General features: G+C 42.6%; 1 protein-coding gene across 5 annotated transcripts in view; it reads right to left on the reverse strand.

Annotated features, from left to right (window-relative positions):
• The window catches only part of ARAP2 (ArfGAP with RhoGAP domain, ankyrin repeat and PH domain 2), a 416,250-nt gene that overhangs the window by 167,567 nt on the left and 221,214 nt on the right, over positions 1-27,469 (reverse strand). For all 5 annotated transcript variants that reach the window (XM_056556214.1, XM_056556235.1, XM_056556204.1 and 2 more), the window contains one exon: positions 6,390-6,492. In XM_056556214.1, coding sequence (XP_056412189.1) covers positions 6,390-6,492 — 103 coding nt within the window. The remainder of the gene's footprint in view (positions 1-6,389; positions 6,493-27,469) is intronic.

Here is a 27,469-nt window from a genome sequence, read left to right on the forward strand (position 1 = left end):
CTACTTTTTTAATACATTTTATTAAAAAAAAATTATAAAAAATGTATTAAAAGTTTTTTATAAGCAAATGTGGTATCAAAAAAAAGTACAGATCATGGCACAAAAAATGAGCCCCCATACCGCCGCTTATACGGAAAAATAAAAAAGTTATAGGTCATCAAAATAAAGGGATTATAAACGTACTAATTTGGTTAAAAAGTTTGTGATTTTTTTTAAGCGCAACAATAATATAAAAGTATGTAATAATGGGTATCATTTTAATCGTATTGACCCTCAGAATAAAGAACACACGTCATTTTTACCATAAATTGTACGGCGTGAAAACGAAACCTTCCAAAATTAGCAAAATTGCGTTTTTCGTTTTAATTTCCCCACAAAAATAGTGTTTTTTGGTTGCACCATACATTTTATGATATAATGAGTTATGTCATTACAAAGGACAACTGGTCGCGCAAAAAACAAGCCCTCATACTAGTCTGTGGATGAAAATATAAAAGAGTTATGATTTTTAGAAGGCGAGGAGGAAAAAATTAAAACGTAAAAATTAAATTGTCTGAGTCCTTAAGGCCAAAATGGGCTGAGTCCTTAAGGGGTTAAGGACCCAGCCATTTTACACCTCAGGACCCGGCCATTTTTTGCAATTCTGACCACTGTCACTTTAAACATTAATAACTCTGGAATGCTTTTAGTTATCATTCTGATTCCGAGATTGTTTTTTCGTGACATATTCTACTTTAACATAGTGGTAAAATTTTGTGGTATCTTGCATCCTTTCTTGGTGAAAAATCCCAAAATTTTATGAAAAATTTGAAAATTTTGCATTTTTCTAACTTTGAAGCTCTCTGCTTGTAAGGAAAATGGATATTCCAAATAATTTTTTTTATTCACATATACAATATGTCTATTTTATGTTTGCATGATAAAATTTATGTGTTTTTACTTTTGGAAGACACCAGAGGGCTTCAAAGTTCAGCAGCAATTTTCCAATTTTTCACAAAATTTCCAAACTCACAATTTTTCATGGACCAGTTCAGGTTTGAAGTAGCTTTGAAGGGTCTTCATATTTGAAATACCCCACAAATTACCCCATTATAAAAACTGCACCCCCCAAAGTATTCAAGAGGACATTCAGTCCGCATTTTAACCCTTTAGGTGTTTCACAGGAATAACAGCAAAGTGAAGGAGAAAATTCACAATCTCCATTTTTTACACTCGCATGTTCTTGTAGACCCAATTTTTGCATTTTTACAAGGGGAAAAAGGAGAAAATGTATACTTATATTTGTAGCCCAATTTCTCTCGAGTAAGCACATACTTCATGTGTCTATGTAAAGTGTTCGGCGGGCGCAGTAGAGGGCTCAGAAGCGATGGAGCGACAAGGGGATTTTGGAGAGTACGTTTTTTTGAAATGGTTTTTGGGGGGCATGTTGCATTTAGGAAGCCCCTATGGTGCCAGAACAGCAAAAATCCCCCACATGGCATACCATTTTGGAAACTAGACCCCTTGAGGTACGTAACAAGGAATAAAGTGAGCCTTAATACCCCACAGGAGTTTCACGACTTTTGCATATGTAAAAAAATAAAAATAACATTTCACTAAAATGTGTGTTTCCCCCCAAATTTCACATTTGTGCAAGGGTTAATAGCAGAAAATACCCCCCAAACACTGTAACCCCATCTCTTCTGAGTATGAAGGTACCCCATAAGTTGACCTGAGGTGTACTATGGGCGAACTACAATGCTCAGAAGAGAAGGAGTCATATTTGGCTTTTTGAGAGCAAATTTTGCTCGGGGGCATGTCGCATTTAGGAAGCCCATATGGTGCCAGGACAGCAAAATAACCCTCACATGGCATACCATTTTGGAAACTAGACCCCTTGAGGAATGTAAGAAGGCGTAAAGGGAGCATTTACCCCCCACTAGTGTCTGTCATATCTTTGGAACAGTGGGCTGTACAACATTTTTAATTTGCACAGCCCACTCTTCCAAAGATCTGTCAGACACCTGTGGGGTGTAAATTCTCACTGCACCCCTCATTACATTCCGTGAGGGGTGTAGTTTCCGAAATGGGGTCACATGTGGGTTTTTTTTTTTGCGTTTGTCAAAACCGCTGTAACAATCAGCCACCCCTGTGCAAATCACCTCAAATGTACATGGCGCACTCTCCCTTCTTGGCCTTGTTGTGCGCCCCCAGAGCAGTTGTGCCCACATATGGGGTATCTCCGTACTCGGGAGAAATTGCGTTACAAATTTTGGGAGGCCTTTTTCCCTTTTACCTCTTGTCAAAATGAAAAGTATAGGGCAACACCAGCATGTTAGTGTAAAAAGTTTATTTTTTTACACTAACATGCTGGTGTAGACCCCAACTTCACCTTTTCATAAGGGGTGAAAGGAGAAAAAGACCCCCAAGATTTGTTAGTCAATTTCTCCCGAGTACGGCGATACCCCATATGTGGCCCTGAACTGTTGCCTTGAAATATGACAGGGCTCCGATTTGAGAGCGCCATGTGCATTTGAGGCCTGAATTAGGGATTTGCATAGGGGTGGACATAGGGGTATTCTACGCCAGTGATTCCCAAACAGGGTACCTCCAGCTGTTGCAAAACTCCCAGCATGCCTGGACAGTCAACGGCTGTCCGGCAATACTGGGAGTTGTTGTTTTGCAACAGCTGGAGGCTCCATTTTGGAAAGAGTGGCATACCAGGCGTTTTTCATTTTTATTGGGGAGGGAGGGGGGCTGTGTAGGGGTATGTGTATATGTAGTGTTTTTTACTTTTTATTTTATTTTGTGTAAGTGTAGTGTTTTTAGGGTACAGTCACAAGGGCCGGGGATTACAGCGAGTTTGAGCTGCCGCGCAAAATTTGCTGGTTTGCAAACTTGCAGCCCGATACTCACTGTAAGCCCCTTGCCCATGTGAATGTACCCTGTACATTCACAGGGGGGGGACCTCCAGCTGTTGCAAAACTACTACTCCCAGCATGCCTGAGAATGTTTGGGAGTTGTGGTTTTGCAACAGCTGGAGGCACACGGGTTGGGAAACACTGAGTTAGGAAACAATGTTTCCCAACCAGTGTGCCTCCAGCTGTTGCAAAACCACAACTCCCAAACATTCTCAGGCATGCTGGGAGTAGTAGTTCGGCAACATCTTTAGAGCCAGATGTTGCCGAACTACAACTCCCAGCATGCTTGGAGTTGTAGTTTTGCAACATCTGGAGGACTAAAGTTTGCAGACCACTAATACAGTGGTTCCCAATCTGTGCCCTTCCAGATGTTGCAAAACTACAACCCCCAGTATGCCAAAACTGTCCAGGCATGCTGGGAGTTGTAGTTCTGCAACATCTGAAGGGCCAGATGTTATAGCACTACAACTCCCAGCATGCCTGGTCAATAAGGGCATGCTGAGGATGTGTAGTTTTGCAACATCTGGAAGGGCACAGTGGTCCAAAAACTGTGGACCTCCAGATGTTGCAAAACTGCAACTCCCAGCATGCCCAGACGCCAAGGGCTGTCTGGGCATGCTGGGAGTTGAAGTTTACAGGGTCCTATTACAGCAATGCATGTCGCTTTACGGCGACGTGCATTGCTGTAAAGGGCCCGACCGCGGCTGAAGATATACTCACCTGTCCCCGCCGCCGCCATCTTCATCGTCTGGATCCGGGTCTTCAGGGATGAGGTAAGTACCGGGGCCGGTCCCCAGCACTCCCCCGTCCCCCTGCTGCGTCCTCCGGTCTTCCTCCCGTCCTCTCCGGACTTTCAGGGGCCGGGCAGGACGGGAGGAAGTAACCGCCCCCCTCCTGCGATTGGTCGGTTAGCTAACCGACAGATCGCAGGGTATAGGAGGAGGTGGCAGGCTTGCCACCTCGCTCCTATACGTTAGCATGGTCCTGGCTGTCTGTGACAGCCGGGATCATCCGAAATTACCGGGCGGTCGGGTCCCAGAGACCCGATCAGCCCGGTATCGCCGCAGATCGCAAGGGCGATTTCTCTTGCGATTTGCGGCGATCGCCGACATGGGGGGCCTACATGGCCCCCCTCGGCGTTTGCCCTGGATGCCTGCTGAAGGATTTCAGCAATCATCCAGTTCCGATCTCTGCCCGGCGAGCGGCAGAGACCGAAAAACGCCACGACATACGGGGACGTCCTGGGTCCTTAAGGCCCAGGGTGTGGGGACGTCCCCGTACATCCTGGGTCCTTAAGAAGTTAAATTAAAAAAAATGTAATCTTTTCAAGACTGAGGTCCAATGGTTGTCGACATCATATATTACCTGTGGAATTACCACAAGACTCCGATGAAACAGGATGGAGTGATAACAATGAAACATAACTGATTAAATGAAACATTCACACGCACTTGTCGGGGGGGGGGGGGGGGTGCTGAGAGGCAGGGGCTGGGACAGGAGGTATCTTACCTCGCGTAGGACCGCCAGCTTGATTTTATGATACAAGTACAAGCTTTTTCACTGCAGCCACTTCTAGCTTTATGCGTTCACTTATCCAAAGGCTCAGAAGCTAAATTTGCTCCTCTCCAAGTTGCTGGTACTGCAGTACCTCCCTTTGCAAGCGGACACTATGAGCATAGGGTTGCGCTGAGAGGCAGGGGCTAGGACAGGCAGTAGCTGGCCTCGCGGGGGACCACCAGCTCGATTTTAAGATACAACTAAGAGATTTGCCATAGTTTACACTGCATCAATTATACATTATTTGAACTGTAATTACCGCGGCTGCTGGCACCAGACATGCCTTCCAATGGGTCCTCAAAAAAATTACTTAAGGTTTGCTCATTCCAATTACCAGGCTCTGTATTTGTGCCGTCATGTGATCTCCTCATGCTGCTGGCACATTAAACTTCAGAATCTATTCAACATCTTCTATTTACATTTAAAAAAATCTATGTAATCTTTTCAAGACTGAGGTCCCATGGTCATCATCATATATTATCTCTGGAATTACCAAAAGAATCCAATGAAACAGGTTGGAGCAATAACAATGAACCATAACTGATTAAATGAAATATTTGTAGTTCAACACAGAGTAAGACAGTCGGGGGGCAGGGGGCACTGAGAGGAAGGGGCTGGAATAGGTGGTAGCTCGCCTTGCAGTGGACCACCAGCTCTATAATAAAAACATAAAAAAAATCTCTTTAATCTCTTCAATTGTGACGCCATAGTGTCTCCCTGCTGCCACATCCAGATGCTGTGTGGTAGGAATTCTAATAGCGATGCCTGCAATCTGCATTTCATACTGAAAAACTGTATTATTTTACTAGAACAGCACACTCCTTATGAGTGTTATGACAAGGCAAAGTGTTCTACACCACTATTGAGGCTCTCTGTAGCCCAAACATAGACATTATTAATAGCAATTTGCCGCAAATAAATTCGGACCAAACCACATTTTTTTTGGAAGCTTTGGCGAATCGACCAAATCAAATTTTTCTAAAATCCACTCATCTCTAGTAAAGTCGTAAAAAGTCTTGTCTCAAAACATGACTTGCTGAAAAGATTGTAATTTTAAAACCAGAAAACCGGCTTACTTTAATGATAAATTCCCCATATAGAGTTAAAAAGTAGCAGATGAAACAGGGATTTTAATTTTGGCAATTACTTACATATGTATCCTCCTTTATCTTACCACTTCCTTTCCATATGATTTGAATTGACATATCTAGAGATGAAAGGTGAGAGATGACCACCTGTGTTATACTCTGCTGGGAGCTATATGTGCTATGTTAGTCTATGTGAAACCACCCAGTGGATGTCATGAAGATTTCAGTGAGGGTTTTTGCCAGAAAATCAGTAATATGTATTGAATACCAAATACAAATACAAACATTTAAGAAATGGGACAGTAAGATAATAATAATAATAATAATAATAATAATAATAATAATGATAATAAATATTAATAACAACAACAACAATAATGAGATATTGTGTAAGGAACATTGGAATCAGGAAATAACTTGGCCCTGCAATTGATTATACACAGACATAAAAAATACTTTCATAAATACTTTTTTTCTAAAATGTTTAAGTAAATAATATGCATATATTAATTTGTCCAAGTGACATATTGTTAACATTCTGTTAAGCTGCTTGTTTCACACCAATATTCCCACAAAGAGCTGCCATTTATTTATCTGTAAATCGGTTTGCAATATCTTATGACATTGGCAAATCTCAATGCAGGTTATGTATGCTTTTTCCCCCTTAAGCAAAGTAAATTTAAATAAAACACAACGTAAAAATGCACATTATAAAGTACACTGCAAAACATATATAAATTAAAAACATTAAAGCTGGTTCCATCGAGAACCTACTGTTAACCACGACAATTTATTTCATGCTAATGCCTTAGGCTTAACTCTATCAGATAATTATCAGCGTTACCTTAGATATCGCCCTGGCCCATTCTCTGTGAGATTCTGCATTTTCAGCTTTGAAAAGAAACATACGTTCTGACAATAAGTAGATCTCAAAGGTAAATACGGCCCTAGAGCAAACATAAAAAAAAGATGTACTGTATTTAGATTCTATAATCTATCATAGCCAGAGGATTTATTCTCTTTAATAGCATTTACTGTTTCATGCCCTGGTAGTATACTTTCTGATACCATAAGTGAAGAGAAACAATTTTAATAAGATCTGATATATGGGAAGATGAAAAATAGCCATATTTAGAAAAACTACCAGCACTTATGTGTATTCCACATACAACACCTTTAAATTTCCTGTTTACACACAGGCAACTGAAAACAATTATATTTAATTCCCAGTAAAGACTTTAGGTGGCTATTCACAAATAGTCAATAACAATTTAGAATTTTTTTTTGTCTTCTTTGACTAAATGCCTATTTGTTCTTGCAATATATCTGATACAATTATTTTATAGATTTACAACTCATTTCCTAAAGCTATTTAAAAGTAGCGCTCATTTAAAATACTGCTAGATTATTGTTGCGGAAAACTTTGATATAGAGACGTTTGGCTTTTTTAAAAATTAATCCAATTAATACAAAGCATTATCTTCAATATAATGATAATTGCTGTTTAGATTTTCTTCAGCTTTTAACACCAAGAAATATGTGTTCAATCTGTGAAACTCCAGAGTATAGTGCAGTGGCAGAATAAAAATGTAATAGAGATTAATGCCACCAATTTTGGAGGTATTCTTTCCACTCTAATGGTACAAAGAGTGGAGGGAGTTGATGGCGAGAATTAATGTAATGGAGTTAGTGAGATAGCAAATGCAACATTTCTGAAATGCAGAATGTTACTTATAATGAATTGTATGAAACATTTAAAAGGTGAAAATTGCACAGCGCTCAGGAGAAAAAAAAGGAAAAGATTTTGTTCTACGGAAAGAAAAACAAAACTCTGATGGCTTTCTTTTGCGTCCTTTTCAGCAAGCACCTTGGAGTAAATTGGTAGTCTGACATATGCTGTATTTGTAATTACCTTTAAAGTTAAAATACACTTAGTTATGTTTTAAAAGGCCTCTCAGACAAATTACAGGAGCTAAATAGGCAACCCTCGCTGTGTTCCATTGATCATGCTAAAAGCAATCCATTTTAATTATTGTTCGCTGGAAAACAGAAGTATTTTATTGTGTCCATTAGCAAAAAATTATTCTGATTGCTGCCCTTTAAACTGGAAGGCAGGGTAGATGCGATGCATTTTTCCAAGAAGCTGTAAATTGATGAAAATGGCTAAACTAGGTTTATAAATAATACTCGCTTAAAAGAACGGTTGGCAAAAAAATACCATATGCACTGAAGTTACAAGATGCTGCAGACCTGAGATTGTGTTGACATTTATGAGGTATATATATATATATATATATATATATATATATATATATATATATATATCTTGAGGAAGTGAGAGAGTTACATATTTTTTTTATTACAATTTATTGTCTACACTGATGTGAATAACAAAATAATTAGCCCCATAGCAAACTGAGCTCCCCATTGTTTTGTCAAATTTTTGCCACACAGGACAGGAGAGTTAGGCAAGTTTCACAGGACGTTCTGGGTCTATTTGGCTTTTTTTTTTTTTCACCAAACGGCCCCAAAATGGGTTGACCACTCCACGGGGTCACCAACGAGTCCTGACGGACCACATTCACTTGAATGGGGTCCGTTGGGGATACGGTAATTTTTCGGAGTTTAGCGGAGAAAAAAAAGTGTATGCGCTTATTTTATCTCTGTTATGCTCCTGCCGTTTTGACAGATTTGATGACAGAGCTCCCTTTAGGAGAGCCCGACAGCAATATAAACCTAGCCTTAGTTCCTTGTTTTTTGGTGCACTACCTTTTTAAAGCATACCTGTCATCAAACTATATTTTCTAAACTAACTCAGATTATATTCCCTAATTATTTTTAACACCCCTCCTGCCCTAAAAAATTCCAAACTTTAAAAAGCTCTGTATAATATCTTTCACTTTGCTCGCATTATGTGAGCTCCTGGCAGGAGAAAGTAGGCATTCCCCAGCAGGCTCGACATCACTGAAGCCTGCAAGAGCACTTCCTGAGTTTGGTCTCCTGCCAGGCTGGGAGGAGACCAAACTAACTGTAGGACTTGTGCAGGGAACAGAACAGAGCCACCTAGGCCATTTTTTTTCAATCAAATTAAACATATAAAGGTTGAGAATTTTGACAGCAAATAAATAGCAAAGGGTCTTATAATTACATAAGGAACAATATATTAAAAGTTTAGTTTCATGACAGGTACTCTTTAAGAGCCATGATGAACCTAATCTTCACATCCTTGTTTGTTAAAGAAACTCTGTTACTAGTTTATGCTGTTCTATCTGAGGGCAGCATAACCTAGCAACAGAGATGCTGAACATAATGATATATTGCATCCTTCTACGCAACTGTTCTGAAGATATCCTTACATGACTAGTGAAAACACAGAGCACTGAGCACTTGTCCTCTCCATTATGTGTGTGCACTAAAATTTATGTGGCCTGCTTCCTTCAACCACTGGTCTCTGATTCACCCTTTCTTATCTCTTATATTGACACATCCCAGGATGAATGGTTAGCGTTGACAAGCTACGGGATATTCTGCTGGGAAATATGTATGCTTTATGGGGGAGATTTATCAAGCTTTGTAAACAAATTTTCTTGTTTTAAAAAGGTGCAAATTGTGACTTTTTGTGCTGAAGTTATTTTTGACAAACTTGCTTACTTAAATCGTAACTGTCAGATCCTACAAAAAAAAAAAAAAAGAATTACGGTTATTCAGTACCTAATCCTGACCATGTACATTTTATTTGTATGCCTCTATCTATTTTTATTTTGCTAATGCATCTTTTCATCAGCTCACAGTGTAAGCAACCCTCTCAGGGGAAGGAGGCGTGTCTTTCCCTTGTGGTGGTGGGAGTTGATTGGTGTGTCTGCTCATGCAGCCTTGTCCATGGGTCATCTCTTGTCCATTACATATGAACAAGCCTTCAGCTGCTGCAAGACTGGTTAGTGTCACAGTAGGTACGGGGACACCTAGTGGTGGGATTTTCAGGGCCATTTTCTTTATTAAATATTTAAAAAAAATTAAAACAACCATATTACAAAAGGTTTTACATTTTCATCAGTAATAACATATAAAACTTTTTTGTATCTCAAATTGCCCATTTAAAGGATTTTGCCCTTTGACTTTGCAATGGTTATGAATAGGGGTGAGCGAATCGAATCTGACGAATCTGAATTCATTACGAATTTCAGAAAAAATGTGAATATTGCTTCAATTTGATCGAGCAAATAGCTTAATTAAACTCCATTTAGTGCGGTCCAGGCTCCAAGGCATCTAAACTGGCTGATCCACATGTGAGGACATGGGGCAAGGAAACCTGGGAAGGCGGGAACAAAGGTAGGCGGGATGACCCTGAATCACATGCAGCATACAGCCTCAGCAGCCAGCCACCCCTGTGAAGTCACAGCCCTATATAATAGGCAGCCATCTTGTGGCCAGTTACTTCAGCCTTTTATTTCCGAGAGATAGAGAGGGACAGACAGTGCTGTTTGTTGCACAGAGCATTTTTCCAGCAGCGATTCACCTCACAGTCACATCAGCGTTCTGTTGCACAGAGAGAGGGACAGACAGCAGTGTGGTGCACAGAAAAGCATTTTTACAGCAGTGATTTACCTCCCAGTCACTACAGCGTTCTATTACAGCGAGAGCAGTGTGTTGCACAGTGTGTTGTATAGAACAGCAGCGATTCACTTCAAGCCCAAATCCTGCCTAAAAGCACTGATAGGGAAGGGAGTGAGATTGAGAAAGTGCAATTTTGAGTGTAGTACACAGCGACTGTGTGCTGCAGCACTGTGTGTATTGCTGGTGTTGTACACAAATATTGTTTTAAATGTACAGGAGTGCATTGTCCTCCCCTCATAAGTGCATACCACATACGTACATCTAAGTGGTGTATGATTTTGTTCCAGTTAAAGTATTTAGGGCCTAGATACTGTGAAAGGCCAGCCAAAAGTACACACAGCTGGTGTTGTACACAAAAACTTTTTTAAGCGTACTGGAGAGCAATGTCCTCCCCTCATAAGTGCATACCACATACGTACATCTCAGTGGTGCACTATTTTGTTCCTATTAAAGTCTTAAGGGCCTAGATACTGTTAAAGGCCAGCCATAAGTATACACTTACTGGTGTTGTAGACAAATACTGTTTTAAGGGTACTGGAGTGCATACCACATACTTACATCTAAGTGGTGTACAATTTTGTTCCTTTTAAAGTCTTAAGGGCCTAGAAACTGTGAAAGGCCAGCCAAAAGTATACTCCCGCTGGTGTTGTACACAAATACTGTTTTAAGCGTACTGGAGCGCATTGTCCTCCCCTCATAAGTGCATACCACATACGTACATCTAAGCTGTGTAACATTTTGCTCCTGTTAAAGTCTTAAAGGCCTAGATACTGTGAAAGGCCAGCCAAAAGTACACACCTGCTGGTGTTGTACACAAATACTGTTTTAAGTGTAGTGGAGCGTATTGAACACCCCTCATATACACACTAAGTATGTCAGGCAGAGAAGTACAGAAACGTAACACAGAGGAGTGGCAGAGACCTTAATTCATCAGGCAGAGGTCACAGCAGACTAGGGGCGAGTGGCAACAGGAGTCACAGCGAGAGACCTGAGCTCCTGGTATCAGCTAGCGGTCGTGTCTTGGCGAGCAACCCATCTGCCATCATCGATTGGTTAATACGGTCATCCACTTAATCACAAGTGACATCTGACACCCCCAGTCAACAGTCAGTGGGTTCCTCAGACACTGTCCTATGCTGTTCCCTGCCCCACAGAAGTATCTTATGCTGTGGGTTCAGCTCCACTATTTAGGGAGGATGATCTAGAGGACAGTCAGCAGCTACTGCCCAGCCAAGAAGTGGAGGAGACATCTGCCGCTTTCTCCACTAGGCGGGCAAATAGTGATGAGGAGAGTGGCGTGGGAGGTGGTGTTGCGAGCTTTCAGGCTCCTGAAGCAGGCACTGTTGAGGAACCTCAGGAGGACATCAGTGTTGTGCAGACACAACTCGATGAAAATGAAGCTGATCGCATTTGGGAGCCGGGTGCAGAAGGGGCTTCATCATCATCGTGAAAAGAGGTTGCAGGTTGCCCGTGAGGCAGCAGCCGGTGCTAGCATGGTGGGTGTCAGTGGTGTCATGGTGGGTGTCAGTTTGGAGCCAAACGTGCCAGGGGTGGGCCATCTGCTTTGCGTCAGCCCACCTTCCCGGGAGGTAGTGAAACAGGGGTCTTTGGAGTTGGCGGCAGTAGCAGTGGCAGACTGTTGGTGGGAAAGTCAGCTACTCGGCGGTGTGGCAATTTTTCATAAAGCATCCGGACGAGGTTAACATGGCCACATGCAAGATGTGCCGGCAAAAGGTGAAGCGTGGCAAGGGTTCCAATATTGGAACCACGGCTCTGCATTAACATATGCAGCGTCACCATAAAGCGGCCTGGGAGAACCGTGGCTCTGATGTGGTGGTCCAGCCTGCTGCATAGACGAGTGGCAAGCTGCTCCCTGTTTCAGCAAGCCAAGGCTCCACCACTTCAGCCGAAGGGAGCTGTGTATCATACCCATCTTAAGTTGCTCCAGATACTCCTGCTCCTCCGACTTCGTCATTCAGCCAGCAATCCATTGGTGAAGCCATGTCCAAGAGACAACAGTATGTGCCCACTCATCCATCGGTGCAGAAGCTAAATGTGCTCCTGTCCAAGTTGCTGGTGCTGTAGTCGCTCCCTTTTCAAGTGGTGGACTCTGCACCTTTCAGAGAACTCATGGCCTGTGCCGAGCCGAGGTGGAGCATCCCAAGCTGTCCTTTGTTTGCGAAAAAGGCAGTACCAGAAGTGCACAATTTTGTTGAACAGAAGGTGGGCCAGTCCTTGAGCCTGTCGGTGTGTACCAAAGTGCACAGCAGCGCCGACGTGTGGGGCTGTAACTACGGTCATTGACAATATATGTCCTTTTTACGGCCCACTGGGTGAATGTGGTTCCTGCTCAGCCACAACCGCAACTTGGAAATATCACGCCGCTTCCGCCTCCACACTCTCAGGCCTTTGGTTTTGTGACAGTGTGCAACTCCGCCTCGTCATCCTCCACTGTGTCCTCAGCCTCAACTGGATGGACAAGTCTCAGTGCCCCTCCAGCATACCATGTGTACAGGGCATGGCGGTGTCACGCTGTTCTTCACATGGTTTTCCATGCTGAACGGAGTAACACAGGTGAGGAACTGCTAAAAGTCATTCATCAAGAAATTGAATCATGGCTTACTCCATGAAAACTGGAAATGGGAACCATGGTAACCGACAACGGAAAGAACATCTCGTCTGCGCTGTGACAAGGTAGCCTGAGACATGCGCCCTGCATGGCACACATGTTAAATCTGGTTGTCAAACGGTTCCTGAAGTGCTCCCCCATCTGCAAGACATCCTAACAATGGGAAGGAAACTTTGCATGCACTACAGCCACTCGTACACCACTAAGCACACCCTCCTTGAGCTGCAGCATCAGAACGGCATCCCCCAACATAGTCTGATTTGCAACGTTTTCACACAATGGAATTTCACCCTCCATATTTTGGACTGACTATACGAACAGAGAAAAGCCATCACCGATTTCTTGATGATCCAAGCGGATAGGGGGACTCCCCTGTGTAACTTCAATATCAACCAGTGGCAGCTCATACGTGAGGCATGCCGTTTGCTCAGGCCCTTTGAGGAAGCCACATTGGTCAGTGGTCAGGATTATGAGATGAACAATGTCAATCCACTGCTTCATCTATGACAACACGTGTTGGAAACAATGGCTGGTCAGGACACTGGAGACATGGCACCGACATCTCATGGCCACATGAGCACTGTGGAGGCTGAACTGGAGGAGGAGGAGGAGGGGGGGCACAGTGGAGCACAGTTTAGGTTTCGTGAGATGGGTGGTTTTTCTAGTCATCTGACAGGAGAGGAGGAGCAGGAGCAGCTAGATGTGCTAGAGTTTTTTTTTAGGATGGCGAGACAGAGGACCCAGACACACCGTGGCAGTATGCAATGGAGATCGAGGCAGGGAGTCCCTCTGAGTCACTTGCACAAATGGCACGATGCATGCTCAATTGCTTGCGTTGTGACCACTAAATTGTCCCATTTCAGCGGTGGGATGACTTCTGGCTGTCCACCTTATTGGACCCTCGCTACTGGCACAAGATGGGGGCCTTTTTTACACCCACTGAGAGGGGGGACAAACTGTCCTACTACAGAGACATCCTACGTAATCAGTTGCCTATCTGCGCCATCGTCCATCCTCTCGCAGGACAAGTAGGGCTCTGTGCACTGAGGACAAGGAGGGCTCTGTACACTGAGGACAAGTAGGGCTCTATGCACTGAGGACAAGGAGAGCTCTGTACACTGAGGACAAGTAGGGCTCTATGCACTGAGGACAAGGAAGGCTCTGTACACTGAGGACAAACCGGGCTCTGTGAACTGTGGACAAGCAGGGCTCTGCACTGAGGACAAGCAGGGCTCTGTACACTGAGGCTCTGTGACATACCCCCGACTCACACATCAGGATGATTGACAAGCCAGGAGCATGTACAAAGCCCTGCTTGTCCTGTCCTCACTTCCTGTATTTGGTCTCTTCACAGAGATACACAGGCAATAGCTGAAGGGACAGCATTTTTTCACCCAAAAATATGCATATTGTTTTATCAATGTATGTGACAAATATATATATATATATATATATATATATATATATATATTGTGGCAGTGTGGCAAGGAAAGGGTGTATTTCCTTGGCTCACCCTGCAGAAGCTCTCACCTGCTTCTTAAGTAATGAGGCAGGAGTGAAGGGAGGTGTATATGAGATGGAGACTCAGTCTAATGTGGGCTCTTCCTAGGAGACAGCATGTGGGCTGTAGGGAAGAGACAGAGCCTGCTGAGGAGTACACAGCCCGAGCTATGAGTGGCTCAAAGAGAGTGACATGAATTGTGAGTAGAAGGTTGCAGGGGACATATGTTTAACCGGTTGAGGGAAGCTCAGCGGTTGTTAGTCAGGACAAGCTGATCTGTTTAGTCAGTGACCAGACGGTCTAGGATTTTGTTTTGTTCCTGCTTTTTGTTTATTTCTTTCCCTGCAACCTGTCTAATAAAACTGGCAAGGTGCCAGATTTGCATTATAAGCGTTTGTTTGCTGGTTTATTGAGAAGAAACGCATCCTGTGGCGTGGTCCAGGACGATCCCAGAGCTAATCCCCAAGACGGATCGTCACAATATAATGGTATTATCTACAATATATCAAACATTTTTGCAAACAACGTCAGGAGAATGAATTGAATTTTTTAGAGTAAAAATTTGGGTTACTTAAAGGTGGTGTTCACTGAAACTTTTTATTTAATCAATATTCCCAGGCTGCATAATAAAGCAAAAGAAAGCTTTTTCTCACCTCCTTTGCTCCCTTGTAGTCTCCGATATTAGCACACATTCGATTATGCCATTGCACTTTGCAGAGTTGCAGATGGCAAGTAACATTGCTGCTTAGCTAATCAATGGCTGCAGAGTTGTCCCACCCAGGTCAATAATTGACTAGGTGGCAATGTGACGTGTTATCCGTAGCTCCATGATGTGCAACGGTAGTGGAGAATGGGTTCTGATACGGGAGGCTACAAAGGAGAGAGGTAGGTGAGTTTTTTTTGTCTTATTATACAGCCTGGGTTCATTGGCTACTTAAACATTTTCCATTCTAAGTAAGGGCAAGGTCAGCGTCTGACACCTTTTTTTTTTAAACAGGTCAAGGAGAGGTTGATTAAACATACGGAAAAAAAATAATAATAATTCCCACCTTCCTCACTCCCGCATTGCCACTAGTTTCATGAAGCTCAGGTGTTCTACTGTGCGTGGCTTCTAAATTTGGTGATATAACTTCACACACCCGCTCATCCAATCAGCAGCCACAGCAATGTCCCACCTCAGGTGTTGATTGTCTGAGCAGGTATGTTACATTATGTCCCCAAACCCGGAAGCACCAGGCAGCTGGGAGTGTGGGCTCCCTTATACCATCAGAGAATGAGATAGGTACCCCTTCCATGACTAGATTTGAAAAAGAAGTTAATAACTGGACTGAACCATTTAACCTGTTAACCACCATGGAGGTCTATGCATGTCCATGTGCCGTTAACGGGGTATGATGCATGCTCCCGACTCGAGCCCATGTCATGCCAGCTGGCCCCCAGCTGATTCTTGTAGTTGGGGGCCGGCGTAAATAGCTGACATGTGGCGATCGCCGTGGTAGGCTATTAACCCTTTAGATTGCCGCTGTCTAAAGGTGCCTTTATCCCATCCCTGGTGGTCCAGTGGGGTGGATCGCCCTCCTGCAACATGATCGCGGGGGGGGGGGGGGGGGGGGGAATTCACTGAGGAGGTTACCTCTCCTCCTGTGCCGGCTCCGGCGCTCAGATTGATAAAGCCTGGTCCTGCCATTATCAATTGAGTGCAGAGCACACAGATCAATATGGCTCTATGGAAGCACATTGATCTGTATGAGGAATCAAATGATTCCTCCAAAAAGTCCGACTAAAAGTGTAAAAAATCATGTTCTTAGGGGGCAAGGTGTTATTATTACTAGTGTTGTTGATGATCATGCAGCTGAGTTTATTCTGGGAATGAACATCATGAGACACTGTTTTGATGACATAGTTATCTCGTTACAAGCTTCTATTCCATGTCACCTTCTGGCCGGAGAGCCATGCAACACCACCTCAGGACACTCCAAGTTGAACAAAAGTTTGTCAATCCTCACGGAGAGGCTTTTTTGTGCCTGGATGGCACTTGTTTTTTGCATATATTGCCTTCCCTAAGAAGGGTATCTGGGGTATTGGCCTGTCGTGTGCCCCTCACATATAATGCCCCCCTGTCATGTGCCCTTCATATATAATACCCCCTGTCCTGTGCCTCCCACATATAATGCCCCCCTGACATGTGCCCTCACTTATAATAACCCCTGTCCTGTGCCCCCCACATATAATGCCCCCGTCATGTTCCCCTAACATATAATGCCCCCATTCCCTGCCCCCTCAGGGGGCATTATATGTGAGGGGCACAGGACATGGGGCATTATATGTGAGGGGCACAGGACAGGGGTTATTATAAGTGAGGGGCACATGTCAGGGGGCATTATATGTGGGGGGCACAGGACAAGGGGTTATTATATGTGAGGGGCACATGAGGGGGGACATTATTTGTGAGGGGCACATGACAGCGGGCATTATATGGGCACATGACAGGGGGAGGGCCCTGTCATGTGCCCCTCACATATAATGCCCCCCTGTCCTGTGCCCCCACATATAATGCCCCATGTGGGGAAGTGGGGGCTCCATGTCTATTTTGCTTGGGGCCCCCAAATTCCTTCAAACGGCCCTGCCCGTGGCTAATAGCCACGCTATTAACCCTCTAGATGCGGCATTCAAAGTTGAACACTGCGTCTGAAGTGAAAGTAAAGCACTGCCGGTTAGCTCAGGGGGCTGCTTGGGATCGCCACGATTAAATTGCAGCATCCCGAACAGCTGTAAAGACAGCAGGAGGGTCCCTACCTTCCTCCATGCTGTTCTATCGCCGAATGACTGCTCAGTGCCTGAGATCCAGGAATGAGCAGTCAAGCGGCAGAATCATTGATCAATGGTTTCCTATGAGAAACCATTGATCAATGTAAAAGCCCCTATGGGAGCTATAACACTGCAAAATAAAAGTGAAAAAGTGAATAAAGATCATTTAACCACTTCCCTAATAAAAGTTTGAATCACCCCTCTTTTCCCAATTAAAAAAAAACTGTAAATAAAATTAAAAATAAACATATGTGGTATCGCCATGTGTGGAAATGTCTGATTTATAAAAATATATAGTTAATTAGACCGCACGGTCAATGGCGTACGCGCAGAAAAACTCCATATTCCAAAATAGCGTATTTTTGGTCACTTTTTATATCGTGAAAAAATGAATAAAATGTGATCAAAAAGTCCTATCAATACATTTATGGTACAGATAAAAACTACAGATCACGGCACAAAAAATGAGCACTTATATGGCCCCAGACGCAGAAAAATAAAAAAGTTATAGGGGTCAAAATATGACAATTTTAAACGTAACAATGTTCCTGCATGTAGTTATGATTTTTTCCCGAAGAAGGACAAAATCAAACCTAGATAAGTAGGGTAAGATTTTAATCGTATGGACCTACAGAATAAAGATAATGTTTAATTTTTACTGAAAAATTTATTGTGTAGAAACGGAAGCCCCCAAAATTACAAAATGGCATTTTTTCTTCAATGATTTTTTTTCTCATTTCGCCGTAGATTTTTGGGTAAAATGACTGATGTCATTACAAAGTAGAATTGGTGGCGCAAACAATAAGCCATCATATGCAAAATTGAAATGGTTATGATTTTTAAAAAGTAAGGAGGAAAAAACGAAAGTGCAAAAACTGGAAAACCCTCCATCCCCAAGGGGTTAAATGTATTAATTTTCATATATGTTATTATGATTTTTTCCAAAAGTACGATAAAATTAAACCTATATAAGTAGTGTATCATTTTAATTATATGGACCTACAGAATAAAGAATAAGTGTCATTTTTACCCAAAAAATTACTGCGTGGAAACAGAATCCCCCAAAATTTACAAAATGGTGTTTTTTCTTCAATTTTGTCACACAATGATTTTTTTTTCCTGTTTTGCCATAGATTTTTGGGTAAAACGACTGATGTCATTACAAAGTAGAATTGGTGGTGCAAAAAAAATAAGCCCTCATAGGGATTTTTAGGTGCAAAATTGAAAGGGTTATGATTTTTAAAAGGTAAGGAGGAAAAAACGAAAGTGCAAAAACAGAAAAACACTTGGTCCTTAAGGGGTTAAGATAAATAATCAATTAAAGTTATAGATAGAGTAGTGTAAAGAAGTGTGGAGTCATCAAACCAACTTGGTCCCCAACTGACTATACATAGAAACAATAAATACTTTTATAAAATCTTTTATGTAATGTTTTCTTTGAATCATATGTATATATATTTAAATATATATATATATATATATATATATATATATATATATATATATATATATATATATATATAGAAGTCCAAGTGACATATTGTAAGAATTATGTTAAGTTGCTTGTTTCACATCAATATTCCCAAACAGAGCTGCAGTTTGCTTTATCTAAAAATCTGTTTGCAATATTTTATGACATTGGCAAATCTCCATGCAGGTTCTATATGTATTTACTCTGAAGCACAACAAATATAAACAGAAAGGGGGGGGGGGATTCATCAACCTATATAGAGTACTTTTAAGTGTATTTTCTTGCGCAAAATCTTGTGCAAGGATATTTTCTGCGTTCTTTTTGTGCGTCTTTTTTGGTGGAAATTTTTCTAAAGTTGTCACCCTTCGGGTGTACCGTAGAGCCCTTTTTCATGAAGATATGGATTTATCAACTGCATTTTTTTTTGGATGCACAAAAAGAACGCAAGTCTCATTTTCTGGTGTAAAGATACACCCCCTCGGAGGACGCGTATCAAAGTGTCTATTTTCACACAGTAAGGACTGCAACTCCCAACATGGACAGTCTCTGCCCAGCGCTGCGGAATCTGTAGGCACTATATAAATAAATAAATTCAATAAAATAATGGGAGTTATAGTCTAGGGGCTGAGGACAGATCGCAGCAGGTCATTATCCAGAGACCCGCTGTGATCTGCATTTATTAACTGTAAAAGCCGGCGGTACATGCGGCTACACAGTGCTGCCACCGGCTCTTGTATACACTGTCATAATTCATAATCCCCGCCACCGGAACACAGGAGCTCTGATTGGTATATAGCAATCCACCAATCAGAGCTCCCCTCTCCCGGCGGGGATTATGAATTATAAGAACTGTACATAGGAGCGTGCAGCGCAGTGCAGCCGCATGTACCGGCGGCTTGTATAGTTAATAAATGCGGATCGCAGGAGAGTGAACTGCAGTGATCTGCCCTTGGACTACTCATATCAGTCTGTCCCATGATGGGAGTAGTTGTAGTACCGCAACGCTGCTGAGGGATGGCATTAGCACATCACCCGGCTGCCGGACTTTTAGGAGTGCTACTCACATCATGGACAGACTCTGCCCATGATGGGAGTTATAGTCCAGGGGCTGAGGTGCAGATTGCACTGGGTCATTCTGCAGAGACCCGCTGTGATCCGCATTTATTCAGATAACAAGGCGGGAGTACAGGCGTCTACAATGCACTGCCGGCCGACTTCTATATACACTGTCATAATTCATAATCTCAGCCGCAGGGAGAGGGGAGCTCTGATTGGTCAATAACTATTCTCCAATCAGAGCTCCCGTGTTCCGGCGGAGATTATGAATTATGTCAGTGTATATAGGAGCCCGCGGGCAGATGCATGTACCGCCTGGCTTGCTAACTTAAATGCGGATCGCATCAGATCGCTCTCTGGCGATCTGTTGCGATCTGCATTTATTAACTAAATTAATGGCCTTACATGCGTCTACATCGCATTCCTCCCTGAGTCTGTTATGCTATGCTGGTCTCTTCACCCAATCACTGCAAGCTGCTCTGTATCCCCTCCTCTCTGTTGTCAGACAGGAGTCTGATAGACAGGACAGGACTGGGAACAGAAGAGTGCTGATCCTGCCTTCATTCCCTGAACTTTGTTTAAGCGTGTCTTTCAGCTGGGACAAAGACGATGCCACTGTCAGAGAGTATTATGTTTAAGATGGTATTGGGACCCCCATGGTTTTGTTTTATAAGCCATGATTTCTATAAAAAGTAGATACAATTTCCTTACGAAGTGTATTAGGTTAATGTTGTGCTAAGATGTACAACATATAAAAAGTTTTTCTGACAGTGCCCATTTCTCCTACCAAGTTTCTTCTGCCAAGTTCTCCTAATACGGACCAAAGAGACAGGACTTGTTTTGTGCTTGTCAGATTTTTTCAAAACTTAAAAGCTTTACTTAATATAAAATGCATATTGTCAGTGAAATGCTTTTTTGTCAATCAATGTCCTGCTTTCATGTCAAAAAAATTTGCCAAAACAAAAGACACTGTAGAATGGGCAGAATCCAATTTCAAGTAAAGGAAATATATCATGAGAAAAGGATTTTTTATTCTTTCTGCCACTCACTTGTAGAGTTATCATTTTATCAAGACTTGTGATTTAATGACTGAGGACTTCTACTACTGCAGTAGGTTTAGATAAGACAGCATTTCATGAGGTGCCCTCAATCATTAAATCATTTCATAGGCTGCTAACAATAATAGAAAAATACATTAGAACATAGAACTAGCTGTCAAAGTTGATATTTTATCTTTGGTCCCTGTAATGGTCCGGTCAGATGGCAGGAGGTGGATCCACTGGACCAGAGGAGAGATGGCATGGGCCATACCAGGGGAACGGAGTCTAAGGGATTACTGGCTTTCACCAGAGCCCGCCAAAAAGCGGGATGGTCTTGCTGCGGCGGTAATCCTCAGGTCGTTCCACCCGGTAGCGACTCAACTCCTCTGGTTGCTGAGATAGACGCGGTACAGGAGGGATAGGCAGAAGCGTAGTCAGACGTAGCAATGGTCAGGGAAGGCAGCACAAGTTCTAAGGTGGTAGTCACGGGCAACGGGTCGGCAACAGGCAGGGTAACACTGGAACAACAGGGAACGCTTTCACAAGGCACAAGGCACAAAGATCCGGCAGGAGGCTGTGGGAGGAGAAGGTATTTATAGGATGTGCACAGGTGAATGCCTAATTAAGTCCAACCTGCACTGCCTCTCACAAACCTTAACCCTTAATAACCACTTTGGGCCAGGCACCAATCACTGGTGCACTGGCCCTTTAAATCTAAGAGTCCCGGCGCGTGCGCGCCCTCCTAGAGTGCGGGGACGCACATGCCGAGACGCCGGAGCACTGCCTGGGGACACACGCTGTGAGCGCTCCGAGGCCAGCAGGGGGCACGGAGCGCTCAGCGTAACAGTCCCCTTTCAGCAGCGCAAAATATGTTTTCTCTGTCCTTCCGATGTGGGACAGGTGGTGTTTTATATGCTAAAATCTCATGACAGGTTCCCTTTAAGATGCTAGAATTTGGTGTTCAAATCCTGTTCTAATTTTTTTAGAAGCAAGTAACTTTATTGCTCTGTTTGCAAATCTATCAGCAGCCCGTACCAGCACACACACAAGGGTTGTGGGCATTTAGGTAAAACACTTTGTCATTTTATGTGCTCCCAGACTAATCCTCTGAGTGATTGGCAAGATACAGTCCTTCTATTTGGTGTCCAAGAATGAAAGTAAAACCTATTTAATCAAGATAAGACCTAACATCCAAATAGGACCTAATGACCAGGAAATGAAAATTTCTCCACCTCTAGGGGGGGAACAAAGCCTTCAGAATGGATGACACACCTAAAAAGTCAACACAAAGAAGAAAGGAAGGGGAGCAGTTATGATACGGAGGTGCTTCTGTGGTAAAATATTTTCATTTTTTCAAGGTACATATAACAATCCAAGACACAGGACACCAGGGTCTGCGGACAGGTAGGTGAACAGCCGCTTTTGTGCCAGACAATGGTACTTTTTCAGGCCATGCCTTTTACGTCACCTGGAGGCAGGTGAATACACATCTCTCCCCACATCACGGAAGGTGGGCATTCCAGTAAAAAAAAAAACAAAACAACAATCTATTTAAAAGCAAAGTTACAAGTTTCCAGACAATTACAATGATAATACTATATAAAAAAAAACACTCCTATCCAGTCTACCTTTTAAACTGACACCTCCCTGAGCATAGGTTTTAAGAGTCCATTTACCCTCCTGTTGCAAGAGGGACTTCTTTATAACCATGCTAACTCTCTCGATCCCCATAAACTGCAGGGCTTTTGTATGGCTATTGTGCTCTGCTCGTACATGAGATATCAGTCTGGGGGAGCCTTTTCCTGTTTTAAGGGAATTTACATGCTCTCTGGATCTAATATTAACAGGGCGAGTGGTGCATCCTATAGAAAAGCTGTGGCATGGACAGCGAATGGCATAGACAACCTTTTTTGTGCGACAACATACAAAGTCTTTACACAATACCTCTATTCCTCCTAAAGTGACATATTTATCAGGACAGCAAGAACTACACCAATCACAGTTGCCCCACTTATAGGTACCTTTTGGTGTTTCCCTATTAAGCCAGTAACTATTAGAGGATGTTAACATGTTAAAACTGCTACTGAGAAGAATATCTTTCACATTCTTACATTTTTTGAAAATGCCTAAAGGTCTATTTATACCTATCTTTGAGGTCCGGATCATTTTACAAGAGAAACCAGTTGTTATTAATGGCTTTTTTATTTTTTGTGCTACTGGGTTGTACGTAAATGAAAATGAAAAACATTGTACATGTTTACTTTTCCCTTAAAACCTACTATAAGATTTTTTACCTATGAGTAGAGCCTCTCGCTTGCAACTACAGTACGTGCTTTAATAAATGCTTCATCTAGCACAGCTTTCAGGTACCCTCTTTGTATCAAACGTGCATGCAACTCGCCCATAGATGCTATCCCTTGGTAACTATCTCTCCTTCCACCATGCTTACTGACACCTCCGGAAATTCCAGTTCCCAATCACTGATCTTCCAAGTAAATTTCAGGTTCATGTCATTCTCATCATTTAGGGCGGACATGAAGTCCACAAAAGTGACCACATAATGAAAATGTCATTAACAAATCTGTGAAAGCAGGCAATAGAGCTTATGTATTTATTTTTGTCAGAAATAATTAATTTTTTCTAGGTTTAAAAGAATTACATGACATAACCAGACTCAAGGAATCACAGATGAAATTAATATAGTCTGTGCTGTTTCCAGAACACCCTATGAGACTTCTTATCGCCTCTACACTTTTATCCCGAGGAATACTAGTGTAGAGACTTTCAATATCCTAAAAAGGTCGTTCTAGTCTGAGGACCTGGAGATCACCCCAGAGAATGAACTTCTACCTTTAGGGATAACCAGGGACTTAAAAATGGATGGCACAGCTAAAATTAGCTATCTGCTCTGGGGACCTAAAGACCACCCCAGGGAATAAGCAGCTCTCCACCTCTGGGGGATACAAGACCTTCAGAGAGGATGACTACCTATCAATTCTGATGTACATGGAGTGAGAGGCTCCCGATAAAAGTCCATTGCTAAACAAGAAGTTTAGAACCATATTCCCTTAACAAGATTAACAAGATTTGGATGGCTAGTGCTTCTCAAGGTGGACATACCCATAGCAAAATTTAGAAAATTTAGAAAGCTGCCTTTGGAAGTTTAATCTAGCCTTAAATGGGTACTCCACTGGAAAAAAAAAATTTCTTAAATCAACTGATGCCAGGAAGTTAAACAGTTTTGTAAATTACTTCTATTTAAAAAACGTAATCCTTCCAGTACCTATCAGCTGCTGTATACTAGAGAGAAAGTTATTTTCTTTTTGAATTTCCTTTCTGTCTGACCACAGTGCTCTCTGCTGACACCTCTGTCTATGTCAGGAACTGTCCAGAGCAGAAGCAAATCCCCATGGCAAATCTATCCTCCTCTGGACAGTTCCTGATAGAGGTGTCAGCAGAGATCACTGTGGTCAGGCAGAATAGAAATTCAAAAAGAAAAGAACTTCCTCTGTAGTATACAGCAGCTGATAAGTACTGGAAGGATTGAGATTTTTAAGTAGAAGTCATTTACAAATTTGTTTAACTTTCTGGCATGAGTTCATTTTTAAAAAAAATAATATATTTTCCAGCGGAGTACCCCCTTAAAGGGGTATTCCGGGATTTTTTTTATTTGAGTATGCTACAGGAGCTGTAAAGTTAGTGTAGTTCATATTATAGTTTCTGTACCTGTGTGTGAGGGTGGTCTCGCAATTCTTCTGTGATTTTCACCCCAACATTTATTTTTTAACAATATACAAAATAACTCAGGTCCCGGTTTTTCCCAGGATGCAGTGCGTCGAGACATTACATCACTAGTCAAGTGTGCAAAGGAGCCTGTCCTGCTTCAATGGGTGGAGCAACCGCTGGGTGGAAGATAAATCATTTTGCAACAGCTTGAGGCACCCTGGTTAGAAAACACTGGTCTTTTGAATGGAATAAAGCTCATTTTTGTTTTAACGGGTTGGGTAGCTGATGTGTGGGAGAGAGGAAAGTGATCTCATACTTACAAACAAGGAACTATGGGATGTGTAGTTTGATAGAACAATTTAAACAGGAAATACCCAGTTCACAAAAAGATAGCCACATTGTTATGGTAATCTCATGACATAGCCATTTAGCCCCAAGACAAGCACAGATCCTTCCTAAGCATGTCCATTACTGTCTGCCAGGTACGTACTAAAATCACCTTATGGTGGATAACCCCTTTAAAGAGGCCTCACAGTAAACTTATATTATAGCTGCAGTCAAGGCCAAAGTTAGTATTATCTTCTATTTTTAACCTCTTAAAGACCCAGGACGTATGGGCACGTCCTGGGTCCTGGTCCTGCGATATAACGCGGGGTTACACGGTGACCCCGCATCATATCGCGGCGGGCCCGGCGTCATAGTGAAGCCGGGACCCGCCTCTAATAGCACGCGGCACTGATCGTGGTGCCGCGTGCTATTAACCTTTTAGCCGCGAGCTCAAAGCTGAGCCGCGCAGCTAAAAACGAAAGTAAAAGTGCCCGGCTAGCTCAGGGAGCTGTTCGGGATCGCCGCGGTATAATCGCGGCATCCCGAACAGCTGTAGCACAGGGGGAGGTCTTCTTACCTTCTCCTGCGCTGTCCGATCGCCGAATGAATGCTTCAAGCCTGAGATCCAGGCTTGAACATTCAATCGCCGATCCTATGGAGATGAATCAATCAGTGTAAAAGATCAGTTAATGCAATGTTATAGCCCCCTATAGGAGCTATGATATTGCATAAGAAAAGTGTAAAAAAAATAATTAACCCTTTCAATTATCCCTTTCCCTAATAAAAGTTTAAATTACCCGGCATTTCCAAGAATAAAAAAAACACAGTGTAAATAAAAATAAACATATGTGGTATCGCCGCATGCGGAAATGTCCGAATTTTTTAAATATAACGCTTTTTAAACCGCATGTTCAATGGCGTACGCGCAAAAAAATTCCAAATTCAAAAAGTCTGATCAGAACAAAAATGGTACTGCTAAAAACTTCAGATCACGGCACAAAAAATGAGCCCTCATAGCACCCTGGACACAGAAAAATAAAAAAGTTATAGGGGCAGAAGATGACCATTTTAAACGTATAAATTTTCCTGCATGTATTCATGATGTACAAATAGGGTATCATTTTAACCATTTGGACCTACAGAATAAAGATAAGGTATAATTTTTGCCGAAAAATGTACTGCGAAAAAAGGGAAGACCCCAAAACTTTTAGGTGAAAATTTTAAAGAGTTATGATTTTTTAAAGTTAAGGAGGAAAAATTGAAAATGAAAAAACTGAAAAAGCCCGGGTCCTTAAAGGTTAGCTCCCACCATCCCTTTTTTTCCCTCTCTGTCCCTGCCTATTTCCAATCTATCCCTAACCTCCTCCCTGCCTAATTTTTTATTTATTTACTATATAAAAAATGCCGTTTTGTCTGCCTGGTAGCGTTCTCACTACCAGGCAGACTTCCCCAGCAGGCACCACGTCACTGGTGCCTGCTGGGGGGGGACTTCCGCCCTTAGTTCATCTACACAGGGTGCCTCCAGCTGTTTCACCACTACAACTCCCAGCTTGCCCTGACATCTATTGGCTGTCAGGGCATGCTGGGGGTTGTCATGCTGGGGGTTGTAGTGGGGAAAAACTGGAGGCACCCTGTGTTAAAAACAATGCATGGCCGCGGCGCAACCCGAACCCCGCTACCCCTCCCCGCTACCCCTCCCCTGAACCGAACACCCCCCACCCCCCGGACATACCAGGACAGTGAGGCGATGGGCCGGACAGCAGCGACGGGATGCCAGGAGGCGGTGCCGGCGTGCAAGGCCAGGGAGCAGGGGAGCCAATGCGCGCTTCTTTTGTTCTCAGTGCTCGCTCCCGCCTGTTTGATTGACAGGCGGGAGCGAGCACCACAGTGAGTGAATTCCGACTCATTGCCAGACTTCAATGAGTCGAAACTCACTAGTGACGTCACTGCCGAATGCATTCGGCCACTAGGAGGGCGACCCCTAGTGGCCGAATTTAAAAGTGATTTTAAACGGTCTTAAAATCACTTTTTTTAATTAAAGTATATTAGAGATATGTTGTAGTACTTAAGTACTACAACATATCATTTTTTTTATTTCATGACAGTGCCCATTTAAGGGGTTAAGGCACTCAAGAAGTGATGACAGATTACAAGAGAACTGGGGTCTCAGGACAGCCAGCTTTTCCTCAACATGCAAAGGCTCAGGCTAACACCCTGCAGGTTGTCAGGTACCCCGCTGACGTAAGGGAAATAAGGTTTACTAAAAAACCAACAGTTCTCTTTAGGGACATTTTGATATGCAATAAGCTTGGAGATATTCATGTTGAACATTAGCAGATTGGCCTGATTTAACATATATATACCTGGGGTAAACAAGAATAAAAAAGATATTCCTAATGCTGCAAGTGTTGATGACAATGCAGTTCTACATAATGATCTAAGAATGAGAACTTTTCATCAACACATCTACTTTTAATGATTGTACACAGTGTTACTCCATACAAAAGGACTTGCATCTAAATATTCATGTATAACAATGGTGGGTCCTCCGAGATGTTAATGATACAAATGCTGCTGTGCCTGTGTGTACTGCAATTTCTTAAAATTACAGTTTCACCACATTCGGTTTTATGGGAATACAATAAAATTTAATTGGTGTTATTAATGTCACAATTTATTGATATAATAAAAAACCTTTTAAACAATACAATAAAGTTGAATTAAGGGATATGAAGCAGAAAGGGTAAAAAAA

Source organism: Hyla sarda, chromosome 1, assembly GCF_029499605.1.
Source record: "Hyla sarda isolate aHylSar1 chromosome 1, aHylSar1.hap1, whole genome shotgun sequence".
NCBI lineage: Eukaryota > Metazoa > Chordata > Amphibia > Anura > Hylidae > Hyla > Hyla sarda.